The sequence below is a fragment of the Melospiza melodia genome, chromosome 6 (assembly GCF_035770615.1).
Source record: "Melospiza melodia melodia isolate bMelMel2 chromosome 6, bMelMel2.pri, whole genome shotgun sequence".
In the NCBI taxonomy this organism is placed as follows: domain Eukaryota; kingdom Metazoa; phylum Chordata; class Aves; order Passeriformes; family Passerellidae; genus Melospiza; species Melospiza melodia.
Window position 1 is genome coordinate 14734387 of NC_086199.1, and position 19373 is coordinate 14753759.

The 19373-nt window shown below is 39.8% G+C and overlaps 1 protein-coding gene across 6 annotated transcripts in view; it reads right to left on the reverse strand.

The window, feature by feature from the left end:
- The window catches only part of TUNAR (TCL1 upstream neural differentiation-associated RNA), a 161987-nt gene that overhangs the window by 26132 nt on the left and 116482 nt on the right, over positions 1–19373 (reverse strand). For 4 of the 6 annotated variants that reach the window (XM_063160017.1, XM_063160020.1, XM_063160019.1 and 1 more), the window contains one exon: positions 2566–2860. The exons of 1 other annotated variant lie outside the window; for it this stretch is intronic. In XM_063160017.1, the coding sequence (XP_063016087.1) occupies positions 2566–2604 (39 nt within the window). In that variant the 5' untranslated portion in view covers positions 2605–2860. Of the gene's footprint in view, positions 1–2565; positions 2861–3017; positions 3524–19373 lie in introns of those variants that run through there. One more of the 6 variants, XM_063160021.1, reaches the window with a different exon arrangement.

Sequence of the window (19373 nt, forward strand, 5' to 3'; positions counted from 1 at the left end):
ATGAACTCAACAGAGATTTTGTGGACATTTCTGGATAATTTACAAGGGTGGTCCATGGACTAAGGGAGTGATATCTGCATGTTACATATAAAGATGGGAAGGGGGTTGGTTAATGAGGATGTATTGGATAGTGTGGTACCTGAGCATGATGTAAATGGTGTAGAATAAGGAATAGAGAAGGTGCTGGGTTTATCTGGAAGAGAGTTGATTTTCTTTCTAGTAATTTGTTTGAGGTTATGTTTGGTGCTAGAAGCATACTCATAATATAAAGATCTTTTAGCTCTTGCTGAGCAGAGCTTCTACAGTTCCAAGGCTGGGGCTGCACAAGGAATTGGGAGGGAACACAGCTGGTAGAGATGGCCCCAACTGACCCAAGGGATATTCTGTACTATATGGTGTCATATAAAACACGTAAAACAGTATATAAAACAAGGGAAAGACAAAGGAAAAGGGGAGAAGGAATGTTCAAAATTATAGCATTTGTCCTCCAAAGTAACCATTAGACACAATGGAGCCTGGCTCTCCCAGAGATGACTGAACCATGGGAAGTGGTGAATGAATTCCTTGTTTTGCTTTGCTTGAGTGTGTGTGGCCTTTGTTTTGTCTCATCCATGAGTTTTCTCACTTGTACTTTTCAGGTTCTCTCTCCTATCCCACCACGGGGGAGTGAGCAAGCAGCCCTGCAGTGTTTAGCTTCCAGCTGGGGTTAAACAACAATATTCATACAAGTTGTTCCACTGATTGGCACAGAACTGCAGATGTGAGGACAGGTTTGCAATGGGCAACTTGAATTTAGGATGCAGTCCTTGTTCACATTGAGAGTTGAGGAGATGACTTCTGCAAGTAAGAGATTATTTCTGACAGTGAAGATGACATTTGTGGGTTGTGTTCTCTCTCAGTTTTGCTTATTGGTTCTTACAGTAGTCACACATTTTAGATAGAGAAATACACAAAAATTCTGCTTCAATGCACAAGTATATGTGATTTGAACCTTTACTCCTAAAGTCAAGGCTTATTCCTCTGAACCCTGTTGAAATATTGTCACACTACAATGTGTTTTTTCCTCTGTGCTTCCTCCTGCTGCAGTGATTTGAAGAAGTTGCATTGCCATTCTCTCTTTAAAAACTGTCTTATGGAGTCTTCCATCATACAAGGAGGAGATTTATTGGGAAATACTACAAAATTAAATCTTTTGAATAGTATTTAAGCTCTGATTCTTCTTGAGTCCTGCTGTGGCCTGGATTTTGTATTTTTGGCTTTATTTATCCTTCCCATCCTGAAAACCTGCTGCCAGGAACCTGTCCTCTCCATACCCCGCTGCACAGTCCGTGGCAGCTGCCACACAAACCTGCTCCTGATCTTTTTCCAGCTCCATCAAAAGCAGTCAGATTTCTAAGGGCTTCCCCTCAGAGTGGAGGCAGGCCCTTACCACAGTTTACTCAAGAACCACTCAACTTTCCAAACTCAGTGATCAACCAGGATGCATAAGAAAATACATGTTTCACATTACCACTATATCACCTTTTAGTTCTCCCTAATTTCTAAAACAGAGATCCAAATAAACCAGCCTTCCTGGAAAAGAAATCTGCTCTTCCATCCCAGTTTATTAATTGTGCAATTCCTGATCTGCTAGGCAATTTCTTGACAATGACCCTAAGTATTTGTAAGTCAGGTAGTTACGCCTCCTTGCACTCCCCTAGCACCCTTCATCCAGGAAGACAAAACCACATTACAGCTATTAACAAAAAATACCTTCCAATGCCCTCTGAAGGTATTTCAAATAATTCTCAACACTCCTCTAATACACAGCAAAAGTTACTTGATGTGAGAACATCCTATACTGGATTTGTTTATTTTATGAACCTGGGTAATAATTCACATTTTCAGCTTCCTGACTTGCGTAAGAGGATCTCTCTCCCACTGTTTCTAAAACACAGCATCCAAGTCTGCACTTGGTAGTTTCCCATGGAAACAAAATAGAATAAATCTTTTGTACCTGCCAGTATTGCAGACATTCAAAACCTTTCTGTAGCTTTCATTTACTAAAATAATATTACTCATTCTTGCATGATATAGGATTTCTTTTAGCTCCCATTTTTGCCTTCTAGTGGTCAGTGCACGACTGAGGTGCAGGAAAGGTACAGAACCATGACCCCAGAGAAACAGACAGAGCAAGAGAAGGAGGAGGCAGGAGGAGGGGAATGGAGGGAAGGAGGGAGGGAAAAAGAGAGAGAAATGTCAAAGCCAATTCCTAAACATCCTCTTTAGGATGGAAATATGTACAGTGCAGCTGCAGATGTTCCAGTCCAAGTGAAAATGACAGCACAGGTGTGCACAGACACACACACACACACATACACACTGTCACAAAGCAAGGGAGAAAAACAGAAATGATCTTACAAAGCTGCTGCAGTAATCAGGACACTTGCTCCTGAAAACAACCATGCAAGCAAACATTCTTTTGTTACGTTTCTACATTTTTTTCAATTTTCATTTCACTATTGCTATTTTTTTATACCTCTGACCACATAATATAGTTATTAAAAGACAGGAAAAGGGCCTTACCATGCAGTGCATCAGGAAGAGATGAGAAGCACAGAGCATGCTGCAGAGATTAAGCTCAGCATGGCATTCAGATATCCTTTGGAATTGAAGAAAATTGTCCAACCCATTCTTCCTAACAGAGCGGACAAGTTTTCTCTAGGCTTGAATTTTTCACCAGAAGACAGATCCTTACAGTGCATTATATTTTCTTCTTCAGGAGATATATTTCCTCCAGTTAAGTTTCAGCTCCGCAATGCCATTTCCAATCAGCTCTGAGAAGTTCTTCATTCCCAGATTCGCGGTGTCATCAGAGGGACTCCAAAGAAAATCAAAGAAAGAAAGAAAGAAAAAAAAGAAAATAATACCTTACCAAAATCCTGAAATTACTACACTGAAAAGGAGAAGATATAAAAATCCCACAACACCCCCTCATTTACTCTATTATCTAGGTGTTTCACAACAATCAGTACTACCTCTTTGGTCTCATATATGCAGTGCTGATCATCTGTAACAAAGGAAGAAGCAAAAACTTTCCCAATTTACACATGATGCATTTTCATTGCTGCTGCTCAACTGTGTACTACCAAACAACCCTCTTCATCCTGAGGCATCTTTAAAACCATCTGACAAAAACAACAGCTATCCCTTTCCCTTCCCAAAGAACACGAATATTAGAATTTCTAGAAAAGTGTTGAAGAAAATCTGACAAATAACCAAAAAATACAGATCAGACTCCAAAAGCAAAACCCTTGAAGCAGGAGGTTTCTGGAGCAACGAGGTAGTCTGCCTGAAGAATCTGGGGACACACGCATTAAGCACCCTAGGGAAGGAGAAAGGGGAAAAGAACGGGGTGTTTGGAGAAGATGGGGTGGGACCAAATGGGTGTCAGGCAGGAGTGGGATCCTGAGTCACCCTCAGCCTCCTGCCTGCTGGCTGACAGCAGCTCGGGCTTTCCCTGCACTTTCTGCAAAGCATATTAATTGATTCTGGTTGCTGAGCAACTAACTCTGGGGAGCCACATCGACGGCTCCGGCTCCAGCCCAGCTCCAGCAGCAGCAGCAGCCGAGAGAGGGGATGGGTCTCCCCTGCCTCTCCTCTCCTCTCCTCTCCTCTCCTCTCCTCTCCTCTCCTCTCCTCTCCTCTCCTCTCCTCTCCTCTCCTCTCCTCTCCTCTCCTCTCCTCTCCTCTCCTCTCCTCTCCTCTCCTCTCCTCTCCTCTCCTCTCCTCTCCTCTCCTCTCCTCTCCTCTCCTCTCCTCTCCTCTCCTCTCCTCTCCTCTCCTCTCCTCTCCTCTCCTCTCCTCTCCTCTCCTCTCCTCTCCTCTCCTCTCCTCTCCTCTCCTCTCCTCTCCTCTCCTCTCCTCTCCTCTCTCCTCCCCCCAGAATCTGTCCCCCCACCTGGATGTCCTTAGCTGCCCTGCAGGGAAGCTGTGCAAGGCAGAAGCGCTAAGCAGGGCAGCAGGGAGGAGCTGGGGTGCCCCCCAGCCTGTGCTGCCCTGGCAGGACTCAGGAGAGCAGCCTGACCTCACCCTGACAGCAATGCCCCTCTGCCACCCTGCCCGGGAGCCTGGGCCAGTGCTAGCCACGAGAAACCCAAACAGCTGTGTTGACAGGTAGGTGAATCAGGGTGGTGCAGCCACCTTCTGAAAAGCAAAAATCATCTCAAAGATATTAAAATGACAAGAAAGTTCCATGGTTATCATAGAAACATAGAATATCCTGAATAGGAAGGAACCCACAGGGATCATCCAAGTCCAACTCCTGGTCCTGAACAGGACATCCTTAAGAATCCCACCATGTGCCTGAGAACCTTGTCTAAATGCTTCTTGAACTCTGTCAGGCTGGTGCTGTGATCACTCTTCTGGGGGTCCTGTTCCAGTGCCCAACCACCCTCTGGGTGAAAAACTTCCTAATATCCAATCTAAACCTCCTCTGGCACAGCTTCATGTCATTTGCTCCGCTTCTATGTGAGTTTCTAGTTGAAAACGTGGCACCTTAAACTCTGTCCCTGCAGTAACAGCAACTATTGCTTATTCCTGATCTCTTTATCATGTTGAACTTCAGACAGAGAAGACACTTGTCTGGCTGAAAGGGTGCACTCTAAACCAGAACCACCACACAGAGGAATTGCCTAGGTGTCCTTGAAACAAAAGGGATGCCTCAGTTATAAGTTACCTTATAATTGCTTTAACTGATACATTTGAGTTCCATGGAAGAGCGAAGCAGCAAAGAGGCCATTTAGTTTTGGTCCACAAAAGAGAAGGGATAACTGAGTAACTGGAGCTGGCTCAAAGGGATTTCTCCTAAAGTGCCTTTAGTGATGGCCCAGGAGGAGCAACACAGGATTTCTGCAAGGCTGATGCCAAGGGAATGAACCCTGCAATTTGTGGCACGGCTTCCACTGACTTCTGTGTCTCTAGAGTCTGAAAGAACTCCCCAAAACATCACAGCATCTGAAAGAGGACATTTCCCTTGTGGTGTATAAATCCTTAGTCAGATCATGGCATTTGTTCAGCACTGTCTTTCTGTTGCACAGGTAAGATGTAAGAAATGAAAAGACCTCAAGGTTTCTCTCCCTGTGACCTGGCAGAAAGTACAACACTAGATCTTGGCCAAACTGCTCACGCATGATTACTGTCAAAGATCTGAGCCAGGTCAGCTCTTTATTCAGTCATAGTGATAGGATAAGTTAAAGGGTAAGGCCCTGAGAACTGCCTTAGCTTGCAGCTACAGAGCAGAATTATCGAATTCTTCCCTTGAAAAACTCCAACCTGTATCTAGTAAGCCCTACTTAAGCGGCAAACAGCAGGGCTTTGTGAAAAGGGACAGGTTGTCTTAAAAAAGAGAGTTACTTTTCTGACAGTAGCTTAGCTGCACCACACTGCTTTCATGCTTTATAAAGAAAGATCTACAGTTTAGCCTCATTTTCTGAGCAAAGCCAGATGCTCACATATCTTCAGAGCTCAGGAAACCATGAGATCCTGTTAGAAAAACTGCTGTATGAAGCAGATTACAGAACATATTCAGTTCATCCAATATGTTTATTGATATGACCATATACTGGGAATTCTTTATTCCCCAAGTACAACATCCAGAGAAATATGGGAACATTTAGACTAAGGGAACAAAGAGAGGTGGAGAGATTTCACAAATTCTTGCAAACGAATTATTAAGTCTATATGAAAGGATTTCACCAAACACATAGTAAAGAAACATTTCTTTCAGCATGATAAGTTGTTCTGGTTTTATCTTTCCACTATTACTTCTTTACATTCATGCTGGTGCCTGTTTTTATCCCCAACAGTACAATCTTTAAAAAGTGTGACAACAAATATTAATATTTTAATGTGCTTTGTTTTGTACTTTATTTTTTACAAGGCAGAATACCAAACAGTGTTGAAGTTCTTTGTAGTGGAGAAAAGATCTTTAGAAATTTTAGGGAAGGGCAGTTTAAAGGGCAAAACAATAAAACAAAACAACCATAGAAAGAAAGAAAGAAAGTCAACAACAGGTGATTTCAAAATGAAAGCAAACTAGTGTTTAAGAAGGAGCTATCAGATTATTAAAAAAATTAAGAAGAGCTGCTTTGGAGATGTCAACATTTGTGCAACTTTTTAGTTTTTTTGTTTAGAGAATGCATGGCTGCTTAGATAAAATTCAGTATCTTACAGAAAGCAAGTACAGTATCCCTCTTTCACTTACACAAGACTTGAATTTAATCTCATAAAAATGCTTTTTATTATTCATTGAAAAGGCTGACTAATGCATATGTTCTATTCCTATTCCATTTTTTATGTGTCTTTTCTGTTCTCACCTTTATATCCTTTCAATAGTAGCATTATCCTCTTTGTGAAAATAGGTGTCCTGTGAGTCTAAGGACCAGAGCAAGCTGGGACTGAGTCAGCCCTCATTCCCTGAGGGAATGGTACAGCTGGTATCCCATCAAAATCTCCATGGCAAAGCCCAGACAGGACCCCCTCCTGCAGGACCTTGGGCACCAAAGTAGCAGGGACATGAAACAAGCCATGGCACCAGGTTGGGCAGAGCCCATTTCTGAGCTTAGACTCTACTGCCAGGACCTGATAGTGAGAGAAGGTCCCCAGGAAGACAAATGGGAAGAAAAAGACACTTCTGGTGATATGTTCTAGTCCTGTTCTAGTCCAGAGTGTAGGTAAGGGCCAAGTGGAAGGGTGGCATTTGGAAAAGGCAAGGGAGTGCTGCAGCAAGCACAGCGTGGTGGCTGAGGCCAGGGAAACAGGGAAGCTCCTTTCTCTGGAGGGAGTGGAGCCTGTGCTGCAGGGACAGAGGGCACTCAGGGTGGATGGGCTCCTTACTGTGCTGGGTAATTACTCTCCTCTGCCCTGAATCACAGCAGAGGCCCCTGGCAGCTCGGGAGATGGGGTCACAGACTGTCAGATATTGAAGAATTTGAAGCAGAAAAATCTCTGGGGAATTCTCCCTGCAAGCCAGGAGCAGGCAAGACCAGAGAGCTGGAAGCAGAGGTGCACCAGCCTTGCTCTTTGTGTGCTCAGACTGCTTCTGCAGTGCCTGTCAGCAGCAGGCTCCTAGCACAGCACAGTGCAGAGGCCACCAAGGGACACAGAGAACCTCCCTCCTCCCAGCTGACCCTGCTGCCCGACACAGCACGGACCAGGCACTGAAAGCAGATGAAGCAGCTTGCTTCCCAAAACATTAGCCTTCCTTACAACCATAGCTCCATACTAGGAAGACCATAATTTTACTCCTTGCAAGCCACACCTTTCCAGAATCTGTGATTTGAGAAGTGAATTAGATTTTTAAATGCAGTATTGTATGTAAAAGATACAGTGATTTTAAGAGAAATACAAAGACATGCCCAGATAATGAAAATTATTTAACATATGAAAAAATGGTATAATTCAATTAGTAATCAAATTTTGATTAAAAACTGGTGAAAATTATTTACAAATAAATGTTCTAGGCATGTTTCTCATTTTGACCTTTCAAAATCCGGTGTCACATTTGCTATTCAGTCAATTACAGCACAAACAACTGAATTGATTTCTTGCCTTTTTAGTTTAAATGCCATAATACATGCAAGAGAGTCTGAGCTTCTGTGAGTGTATTTCCAGGTCATCAGCAATTAATTGAAAAATTTAACCACAAGAGATAGACCTTTATCAAAAAAAATCCAAAGCATCACAGAGGATGTACACATAGTTCCATCTCTCTGCAGAATATTTAGCATTCCTAAACCCCATTTTTAACATATTTTAAATGCATTATTAGTTTAATAATTATTTTCCATATTCTGTATGGCAACTGGTCTCTTTCTTTTCTGTTTTCCATCAATGCAAATCAGACTAGGATACCATAGTTGTCAAAAATTGCAACACTAAGAAAATGGTATGTGGTAAGTAAATGGTAAGTAAAGCCAGTAAAATGAAAAATATTTATGATTTTTTATTCTCTTTCTTTTGAAATAAATGCTGCTTTACTACGACTTAACTGCCAACTGACTAAAGAATGATAAAAGGTTACAGCTTATGTTTGATAATTGCTGGGTTTGTTCATACTTTCACAAGCTGGTCTGAAATAAATATTAGTGGATCTGACTTGTATTTCATTTAAGGAAAAGTAAAACTCTTACCTTCACTGATTTCAATGAAATCACCCTTAATTCCCATCTGTGTAGCAAGTATAATCGATTACAGTACCAATTTTTGTTCATTGCAGAGTTAGCTTCAGTTTAAATTTGTTATGTACCAGTAATATAGCACTGCTTCCTTACATCACCCTAGCTCTAAAAATAACATTTCAATACTGCTGTATCAAAAATGTATGCACAAAAAATGTGACTACCTGGCTAGTAGTACAGCCATTTTCATTGCATACACTAAGCATCTTTGTTTCCTTAGAAGAAGGAAATCTGTTTTGAAATTAACTTCTTAGCATACAAATGAAATATAAATGAGTGATTTCAACCCATTTAAAAACTGATATCTTGAGCTAGACTTCCATTTTCTACAAGCAGTATGCAGTGGCAGTTGTATTTTTGAGGGGAAATCATTGATATTGAACACAAGTTAGAGGTCAAAACAGAGAGTTTTGCCCTAATCCTCTGAGAGAGGGAGAAAAACACTCCCTGATTTCCATGGGAAGATGACTGAGCTGTGTTCTTAGGAGACTCCTCCAGTCTCAGACAGAAACTGCTTAGCCTGTTGCACCAAACAGAGGCAGCCTTGCCCCTCTAAAGCTGCTGAAATGGTCTAGTTCTGTGCTCACATTGAAACACTCCAGAAGACAAGCACTGTGTTCTGAGAGGTGATGATGTGTTTGCAGTGTCTGTGCTCAAAGTGGAATCTCATTAGAAAAACAGAAATCTTGCTGTAGAGCCGTGTAGTAAGATAGGACATGCGACGTATGAATTCATTGAATCCCAAGGGTGATCATCTGCCTGAAATTCTTCTCTAGATAAGCATGTTCACACGTGGCAAAAAAAGCTCTCAAGCAGCAACAGTTATTACTGCTTAATAAATATTCACATTATTTCTCAACAGGCAATATACCCACTGGGCAAAAAAAATAATAGTATGCTAATGAAGAATTAGACAGACATGGGCTAAATTAGTCTTACTACAGTTCTGTTAAGCTTTTGGGTGTGTATTACATGACATTACTGTTTAATACCATAGAACAAAAATTTATCTCTCTCTCTCCTCCTTTTTTAAAAATTTTTCCCCTTTCTTCTTTTTCTTTCCTGTTTGTTTGGTTTTGGTTTTCTTCTCCTTTAGCAAAAGAAGTAGAGGTTTTTTGTCCTAAGTTAACTTCCAAGCATTAAGAAAAGTAACATTACCTGAATATTTATATGATTCACACCTAGAGCTCTTAATTGCTAGACAAGATGCTGCTAGAATTAATGTAGCATAGCAGTCAAAGTAGTCCTGAACATTATTCAATACTCCAAAGTATACAGTATGGGTGTTGTCATGATACTGCACAGTATTTGAATAAATGTACCTTGAGGAATGTGACAGAAGCCAGATTTAAGCAGCTGCTGGCATTTCTACTCTGAATACAGCTGATCTCCAGAATACCAGTATTCTGTCTCCTAACACCTCTCCTATGCCTGTTCATTCTTTGCTTCACAGAAGACTCAGCAGCTGATTTGGTTTTCTTTTCACCATTAGCAGAGGTGTCTTTGAAAGGATCCTTCCAGGGAAAATCGCTTGGAACAGCTCAGAAAGTCTCAAGTTTAACAGAGAATGCCCCTTAGCTGGTAGGGGAAAAATCTCCATCAGCAATCCCCTGCTAGGCTCTTCCAAGCCCTCCCTAAATAGTCACTCAATTGATTGGTATTTTTAAAGCTTAACTGATGAATAAGGTCCTGGTATTCAAAAGAATTTCACAGAGTTAAATGATACCAGCAAAATACACAAATATAGATCCACAAGGTACCCTGAGCTATCTCCTCTTAAAAAACAACCAAAAACCAGCAAAACAAGACAAATCAAAACCAACCTGATCATGTTAACTCTTTATGATATATCTGTTTCTTAAATATCCCAATTGCTTTCAAACTTTTCCTTGGAGCTGGTCTCTGTTTAATTAATTAATCACAGTATTTGCACATCTTGAATGCTTTGTTTTAATGTCTCACTCCCTTCTGTGGATTTCTCAGCTGTGAGATTTTAATGAGAGCCATTTCTCATGTTTTTATGCAGAATTATTATATGGAGGAGAAAGTGATAATAACTCAGTCTTCTCTTAATTACACTTCTAATTATTCTTAGAAGTTTATTTATAATTGTGTCTGCCAGCAGGATTTGTTTCAATTATCATAGCCAGATTGGAAATGGAGCTTAAATGAATTCTTTCTGTAAACAACCATATTTTAATACATGCAAACAAGAAGTATAAATATTTATTTTTAACTCAAAATTCTTCCTTCTCTGATAGTCACTCTTATAAACAAAAATCTTAGAGAATCATGTAAAATTTTTGCCCTCCAAAACTAATAATACTCGAGGTAGCAAATGTTCTCAGAGGACAAAAAAAACTTAATTAAGACAAAACCTATTTATGGTCAAAGAGTCTTTTTTCTTTCCGTAAATGGTAATAAGGGCTTTTATGTTAAAAGTCTTCAGATAGGAAGCTTCACCTCTAGAGGCACAGCAATGCCATTACTCAAAGAGAATAAGTGTTCTTTCAAGGGTGAATGGGAAAGAAATATCTATTTTTGATGCTGTTAGATTCCCACTTGCAAGACAGGAAACCCCTTGTTTACCACAGTATTTCTACAATGATGCAGATCTCCTCTGAAAAGTAAGCTACCCAAAGATCTCAGATCAGGAAATCCTGTTCTCAGGGAGAAACTGTTCAACAAAAATCATCTTTAGGAAGTACAATCCTACACATATTATTTCATTTTTCATATGAAATAACATTATTTTAACCACAGTAATCAATTTAGAAGTAATTATAGGACAACTGAAAGAGATTTAGAAATGGCTATTTCAGTATGCACAAATAGTTGATACACAAATTCTCTTTCAATTGTATCAAATGTATAAAAGTTAGGGATTAATTTGGAGTAAGATTCATATCTTGACTATGGAAAGAAACAATAGCTATTGTTAGGCAATGGATTTGTAACCCGACAGACAGAAAATGACAATGTGCTATACTGCTAGTTTAAAATCCAGAGAAAACAGCTTGCCTTCATATCCAACACATTTCCCTTCGACACCAGTCCCCTGCAAGCCCCTGCTCCCTCAGCAAAACGAGCACGGGAGGAGAAGCCTGTGAGACTTACCTGTTTACCTTCAGAGGATGAAGAAGTTTAAAGCATCAAAGTTCTCATGATAATCAGTCACTAACACTTAGCTTATGCGGAAATAATTACATTCTTCCATCTTTTAGCTTTCTCACTGACTGAAAGCTGGTGATGGATGCCAGCAGCCTTGTTAAAATATCACTGTAATCCGTTCAAGCTCTGGAGATTGCTTAGAAAACCAAGTCATAAACATGCAGTGTAGCTTCACAAGCAGCTCAGCATTTTCCAAGCGTGCCCACGTCTTCCTTTTCCAGTGCTGTACTTCACAGAGCACTCGACCTATCTTCCTTTGGGTAAGAGAACACGGTTGTTGAAAGTAAATCCTACGTGAACAAAAGAGTTCTGTGGGTTTGTTTGCTTACATCAAATAGTTATTATTTTAGGAAAGGAGACACCCTTTGTGGTTCTGCTTGCTGCTGTTCCCTCATGAAGAAAAAAAAAAAAGAATAAAAAAAGCTTCAAATGGAAAAAAGCAAGAAGCAAAGAAGAGGATACAGCAGTTCAAGAAGCAGCAGGCAAGGATGGGTGTCTTGTGATTGCTTTGAGTTAATACTCCTCAGGGGGAGTTGAAAAAAGCACAAATACAGCAAAATCTGTCTTACAGAGTAAAAATCTGTTGTATAAGCCAGTCTCTGGCAAAGTAAAACAGCATGTTCATCTACTCCATTAATTTCTAGCATGCCGGAGTGCAAAGGAAATTGGTAGCTTTCTGTTTACTAACAGCAAACAGGTAGGAAGGAAGAAAGAAAATTCAGTATGCATAACTTCTCTAATTGTTTCTGCTCTCCTGAGAAATGTATCAGATCTGTTATGAAAGCAGTATTTATCAGTACCACAGAACATTTTATCATTATCAATACTTTCTGGAGCATATGTGGAGAATGAACAATTAAGAGTGCTGCATACCCTAGATGCAAAACAGCACATTTGTGACTGGTCTTCCAGTAGCTTAAATGTAACAGGTCTTTGGGCTCTCTGGAAAATATGAATATGAAGAACAAGAATCATAAGTGCTAAACACTTTGGAGTAACTGACCTAATTACTGGCACCAAGTGATGGGAACTTCAGCCTAAAAACCTTAATTCAAATCTCCCTGAAGCCCATTAAAATACATTTTGAGAGGCTGTGGATGAGGACCTTTGCCAGCTGGCTCCTTTGTCCCTGGGCATCAAAACGCAGCTAGATCACAAAATCACCAAAAACAACTTGGAAGGAGCTGGTTGAAACCCTGCTCTGACCTGAAGTTGTCCTGGATGTGACAGTGTGATGCTGGGTCTGAATCTGCTCAGATAATATATGCAGCACAAACACATGCCTGTTCCTTCAGGGCCAAGAAGAAAACAGTCCATTTATTTGTATGATGAGCCCAGTCACAGACCAAAATGCCACTGAGCCAAATGCTATTCAAGCAGAAAACAAAGAAACTCCTCAGCTGCATGAATTTACTGTCCAGCTGTCACCTTTCATACTTTCCACACATACTACCCACCTGCAGTGCCACCAAATCTTGCAGAACACAGTGTTCTTGACTTTAAAGCTTTCAAGTTATTAACCCTGCTATACTTTGGGTCATTTTTTCCCCATAGCAGAGCTTGATCTCACCCTTTCCAATCACTGAAACCATGATATTTTGAAAAAAACAATTATCTCCTCTTTCCATTGCACCTTGTTGTTAGAGAGGTTGGAGTCAAAGTGCACCTGTGTTATACACTGAAAATATGGGGAAAAATAAACAGAGCTATGTTTGATATTTAAGCTCTGAGGAACTACACATGCCAGATACAGCAAATACCACATCCTTGGCACAGAACAAATCACTGATAGCTCAGGGCTTTGCCTCAAAATGCTGTAGGACTTAGTTGTGTATTCCTCTTTTCCATAGTCACAATTCTGCATTCCGCTGTAACCTGAGTATTCTAGGCTTCCATGTTCATGGAAAACTGTCTTCTACTTGAGGGAGCTTTGGGGCTGATCCTGTAGGGAAAGCATTTGCTCTTATGTCCCTGAGCATTAGATATGCTGACTACTCTCTATATCTGATGCCCAGGTGGAGGGCAAATACTCTCTAGATGCACAGCAACCCCGCTGACTTTGGAATAGCCACGTATAGGAAAGTGAGAATACATTTTTTTGAGCATTGAAGAGAAAATCCCAGCCAGAACAGAAAATCCCTCTGTAACAGCCTGTTACAGAGCTTGCAAGGGTTTTTAGGGTGAAGAGAGAGACGAGAATGTTGACTTCATGTTCAGAAGGCTTGATTTATTATTTTATGACATATACTACATTATAACTATGCTAAAAATTATAGAGAGAAAGTTCTCAGAAGCTAGCTAAGCTAAGAATAGAAAAAGAATGAATAACAAAGCAGCTCTCTCTGATTCTGTCTCAGAGAGAGTTCGGTCTTGGATTGGCCACTGACTATACGCATCTAACATGGGCCAATCACAGGTGCTCCTGTTACATTCCACAGCAGCAGATAACTATTGTTTGCATTCTTTTTCTGGGGCCTCAGCTTCCTAGAAGGGAAAATCCTAAAGAAAAGATTTTTAGGAAAAGATGTCGGTGACAACAGCCCAGTCCAGCAACTTTCAGTGACATCTTGTGTTGTATCAATGCCATTCAGACCTTACTGGGTCCCTAAGAAAATTTCCCTCCTCTTGTCAGCTTTTCCCTCTTCTGGTCAGCTTTGGTTGGGTGTCTGAGCCCTCTCACTGGCACAGGGCTGCTTTCCAGAGCACCACATGCAGCACCCCTGAGATGAAAAGGCAGTAAAGCAGCAATTGCATCACCTAACACAGCACATGCAAGCAAAGTGCACTTCCACCCACAGAGAAGCTGTCACTGGTGCAGCTTGCAGTGCTTTGTGCAAACACTGGCTTGAAACCACGGATGAGGGGCTGCTCCAGCACTGCCCCTGCAATAAAGCCTCTGCTCTTACATGGCAGAAATCTCAATGCACCTCCTCTTTTCAACTCACATTTGACTTCTAAATATGCTTGCAATGCATTGTGTATTTTTAGCATGCCCAGGGTACCTATTTTGGGTTACCAGCCTGAGAAATCATTGAAGAGGTCTGATGTTGAATGAACCTTTGAAGACTGGTGCATTTAAACACTGGGCAATAGGAGAAGAAAAAAAAATGAGAAAGACAGGTATAAGATATCAGTAGCTTCTTCCAGAAACAGAGGTCAGTGGCCATGAAATTTGTCACTATCTTGTTAAGCATCAAGAACTTCAATGTTTTGACACTACAAAGTGCACCTGCCTCTGGAAATTATTTTGAATGTCTGCATTATCTCTCTTCCATCAGATACAATAATCTTTGTGCAAAAATATTTGCTTTATATTCTGTACAAGATTCTTCCAGCACTCAAAGATACATTTTGGGAATAGAGGTCAACGTGTGTATGTCCCAAAGGTAGGATATTAATAACACTGGAAGATCTATAGTTTTCCAAAAGACATGGCATTTCAGCTACTGACTGTGAAAAACTGAATTCGTTCCAAGGGTTGTTTTTGCATAGGAAGGTGACACTATCCTTGTAGAGGACTTGTGGGTATTCCCCTCTCATCCTGGGAGAGTCTGGCTGTCCCAGAAAGGACTCTGAGCATCTTTAGTGCTTTATGAAGGTCAGAAGGAACAGTAAGGGTATACAAGCTCCTCAAGGAGCCAGGATCCTAACAAGCATAATATAATGCTGTATTGTGTCATCTAGATTTTCTTACGTGCTATTCTATCATGAAAAAAGCCTTGGACAGACTGGGATCAATTAATTTTATGAAATACATGCATCTCCCCAAGCACAAAAGACCTCCAAATATTCTTTTTCTTTGTATCCTGCTCAGAGAATCCTCATCAAAGCAATTCTTTCTCTGTATCTTGGCAAGCTGTTTTCATTAAAGAGTATATCCTGAATGATTTTCTCAGTGAAATATAATCAAATGGTAAAGCAGTCCCAAGACCAAAAAGAAAATACTAAAAAACATAGCTACTAAAAGTTAGCACTGTCCAGGGTGCAAAGCCTTGAGAGAAAGAACAATAAACAAGAAACACAAAGATAAACAGAGGTGGAAATTGGTGTCTTTAACAATAACATTACTTTTATTTCTAGCCAGAAACATAAATCCTGATGCACTCTGTGCATATCCATATTCATATCTGGAATACATTTATTTGTGCTTAAAGAACAAGTCCCAGTCCATGAGATTGAGGAAGCTGAGTCTACAGCTCAAGATTCAGTTGTGCCTTAAGTTCAGCCATATTTTAAAATAAAAATTTGTGATCACTTCTACTTGTAGCTGCAGCAGCAAGAAATTAGAGAATTGTGTTTAATTTTGATTAAGCTCAAACAGTTCTTTTATGTCAGATACAAAATCAGTTCTAACACTGCAGAGCTGGACATGCTGCCATTGGGCTATCTGGTGTTCCCTGTAAAAGAGTAGAATCTGTAATTAAACATGCCCATATCATGCCAACACATGTGCCAACATGAATCTAAACTGACAAACAGCTTTTTATTTATTGCCCTGTGCTCAGTGTAAGTGCCCAAATATGAGAAAGTAAGTGCCAAGCTTGAGAGAGAGGCAGAATTTTCTTCATGGTTCAGAAACAGAAACCCTTTATCAAAGGAAGATTATTCTGGTCTTTCAGCTGCTTTAAGAGAAGGTTACAACACATTTCTTTCAGACACCATGCATGTGATGGATGGGGGAATACTGTAATAAGCTGCCAGGATATATCGATATAATGCCATTTTTTTCCCTCAGACTTTCATGAACTCTATAGGGTCCACTCTGAAGTGAGCCAGGTCCATTAGCTCTTGAAAAGAAAAAGTTCTAAACTGCTCAATCCTCAGAACCCTAAAAACAAAAGATAAATTACAAAATGGAGGTGAAACAGAAAGAGGATGATTGAAGGCCAAATCAAGAATAAAACTAGTGGTGGAAAGGCTAAGCGCAGGGCTAAAAAATAGACATGTTGGGGAAAAAACAATCTATGGGAAGAGAGTTAAAGGTATAGGTTGAGGAGGCAAATGTATGACAGCATTGAAACTGATGTTAAAGGTGTGAACCAAACAGCCTGGGATCCTGAATTCAGGTAAGAAGGCAGAAGATACCCCAAACTGCAAATTGATCATGTCATGGAATTCACTGCTCAGTTCAAATTTCCTTCTGATCCAATCCCTGGCAAAAATTGGGGGGAAAAACAAGGTGAGAATTATTTTAATTTGATTGCTTATCTTAAACAGTTTTAGCTGGTCTTTCTGCACTAAGATTTTAGTAAGATTTTTTACTGAAGTCAATTCTTTCAGCTGTTCTGTGTTTGCTACATGCCATAGAGGTGCCAGGGATCTGGATACCCAGAACCAAACTACTTTATCACTGAGGACTGGGTCAAGTTCTTGAAATCTGCGCTGAAGCAATTTCAGCAAATACTGCTTCACCCTTTCAATGCCATTTTCAAATTAAAAGTAACCACCACCAAGCTGCCAAAGGAGCTGTTTAAGCTATGTAGTTCTCAGTGCACTGATATGCATTAGCTATGATCTTATGGATGGTTACACCGTCTCCTCTGACCAGAACAGCAATTTCCAGCTCAAAAGTATGCAAAAGTTGAGAGTGCCTGCTTTTAACTCCTTTTGACTCCCCAAACCACACCAGTTTATATTTTTCCTGGTTTCATTTTTAATAACATGCATTGTTTTCCACCAGGTGCTACTCATTCAGTGAGTGTAAGAGATGTCCAACTAGAATCCCAAAGGGATCGCAACCATGGCTGTAATGGCAACAGGTGTGGGACTATTATATTTTACAAATATAAGCTTATAGGTTAATTCAGGTAGGAAGGAACCTCAGGAGGTCATCTAGTGAATAACCCAGTTTCTCTTGCTTATCAGAAGTACCCAACTTGTTCCCAAGCTTAGCTGTAAGAGAACATTTTTACTTTTGCACCTCCTGAACAGAAGGGAATGACTTTGTTTCATTTCTTCTCAATTTTTTCTCTGACTGCATTCCTTCAGGAAAAGACAGTGCTTATTATGAAGGTATTACAATCATTCTCACTGCATGCTAGACTGTAAAGTTCATAAAACAAAAAATAAATGAACCACAGTAATCTTGTATCAGTTTCTGTCTTGATTCATGCATTGCACTGAGGAAGATTTTTCGGGTTGTAAAGAAAAAATCACATATGGAAGACTCAGCCCAGTCATCCATTCATACAACATTTGCATTATAGAGCACCTGTGACCAGTTCATTCTCCAGAGCACTTCAAAGAGTATGTGCAGTGATATTTTTAAACTTTGAACAAAAAGAATGTTTGCATCCCATGTGACTCATTAACTCGACAGAGCCATAAAATATCAATCAAGCTACATGTAAAGAGGACTATAATGGCACAATGAGTCTGTAGTCCTATTTCTAATTAACATGGCTTAAGTAGGCACAATGAGCAATCTCACAGTGTAAGCACACTCCTGTGACAGTCCTACGAAAAATAATCTGGAAAGGTTCAAAGGATTTCAGTCCAAAAACCTAGTTATTTTTTTCTTCATCACAACTCAATTTCATTTCATCTTGCAGCTTTTGAAGGGAATAGTCAAGAGCAGTATTGGAAGATGAGAGTCAGTATCATCATTACCCATATGCAAAACAGGGATAACATTTACTTCCCACAAAAAGACACTGTGATGTTTTCATTATCATTGATATAATGCCTTGCAATCCACAGATGGAAAATAGTGTCTAAAGTCAAGCAGTTCTATCCATAAGAAAGGTTTTGCTTTTCAGTCCACAGACAGCCACTGATTGTTTTGGTCTTTCTTTTTCCTAGAGAATATTCTGTTGTTTGGTCTTTGGTTTGTGCTTTTATCCTTGTCTTTGGAATCAGATAACACTGGGTTCCAGCACAATGCTTTGCACATTTGCCATACTGAATTTTAAAGAGCCCCACCATTTTATGAAGTCAGGAAGAAAAATTTCAGTTAGGGAAATGCTAGTACCATATACATTACAAAATAGGAGGTTTTAGGTCTGCAGACTCACAATCTTCACCAAAAAGTAATACTACTCATCTCTAGTGATCAGATTTTTAAAATAGTTATTCTATTTTTTAATATCTCTTGTATTTATCCTAGAACAACAAAATCAGGGACTTAAGCAAGGAATAAATAGTACTGTTACCCATATCTGTATTGTACCAGCACTTTGTCAGGAGCAGCTATTCTGAATCTGCTGTCCTGAGGCATTAAAGCAAAGGTCATGGTTACTTGTGCTCATGAAAGATTGTGTGGTCTTTCCCATAAGCTTCAGGTGACAAATGCAGAACCTTGGACAAAATCCAACTCAGGAAATTGCCTCCTAACTACATACAATAATTTCTACAATTTCAATTGAGTAATGTATTTTTCTCCACACTCCATCTTAAGCTCCTGTTCTTGGGCAGCCTTCAGTAACATGAACATTTTACACAAGAGCTGTTTTGAATTCTAAATACTCCTAAATAGTTAAATTTAATTAAAAATTTTAGCAACTGGTTTCAAAGGAACCATAAGAGCTCAAGCTTTTCTATTGCCATTTTATGTTGAAGAATTAACTTCTTGTGCTAACACAGCATTTTTCTAAACTCTGTATTTAACTTTACAATTGGTGATTTCTGGTTATTTTATTTCTTTTTCTCCTATGTATATTGGAAAAGAACTTCTTTTTTAAGCTATCTTATTAGAATCTGATTGGGAATTCTTAGCATATGGAAAGAAGACTTGTTCTTTGCTTTTAGAATAGCAGATCTAATGGACAATATGTTTTTAGTTGTTTACCATAAAGCTGAATTAGTTAGAGAAGGACAATGGTCAAAGGTGAGATACTTTCAGCTGGTTGAAATTGTAAGCAGAATCCCTGAATTAGCTTGTAATGCCATTATGAGCCTGAAATTTATGGGAAACATTAGGGCTAAGGTTCTGTGAATATTATGGTTGAAGGTTTTGGAAAAACTTAACTCAGCAAAGATACCAGA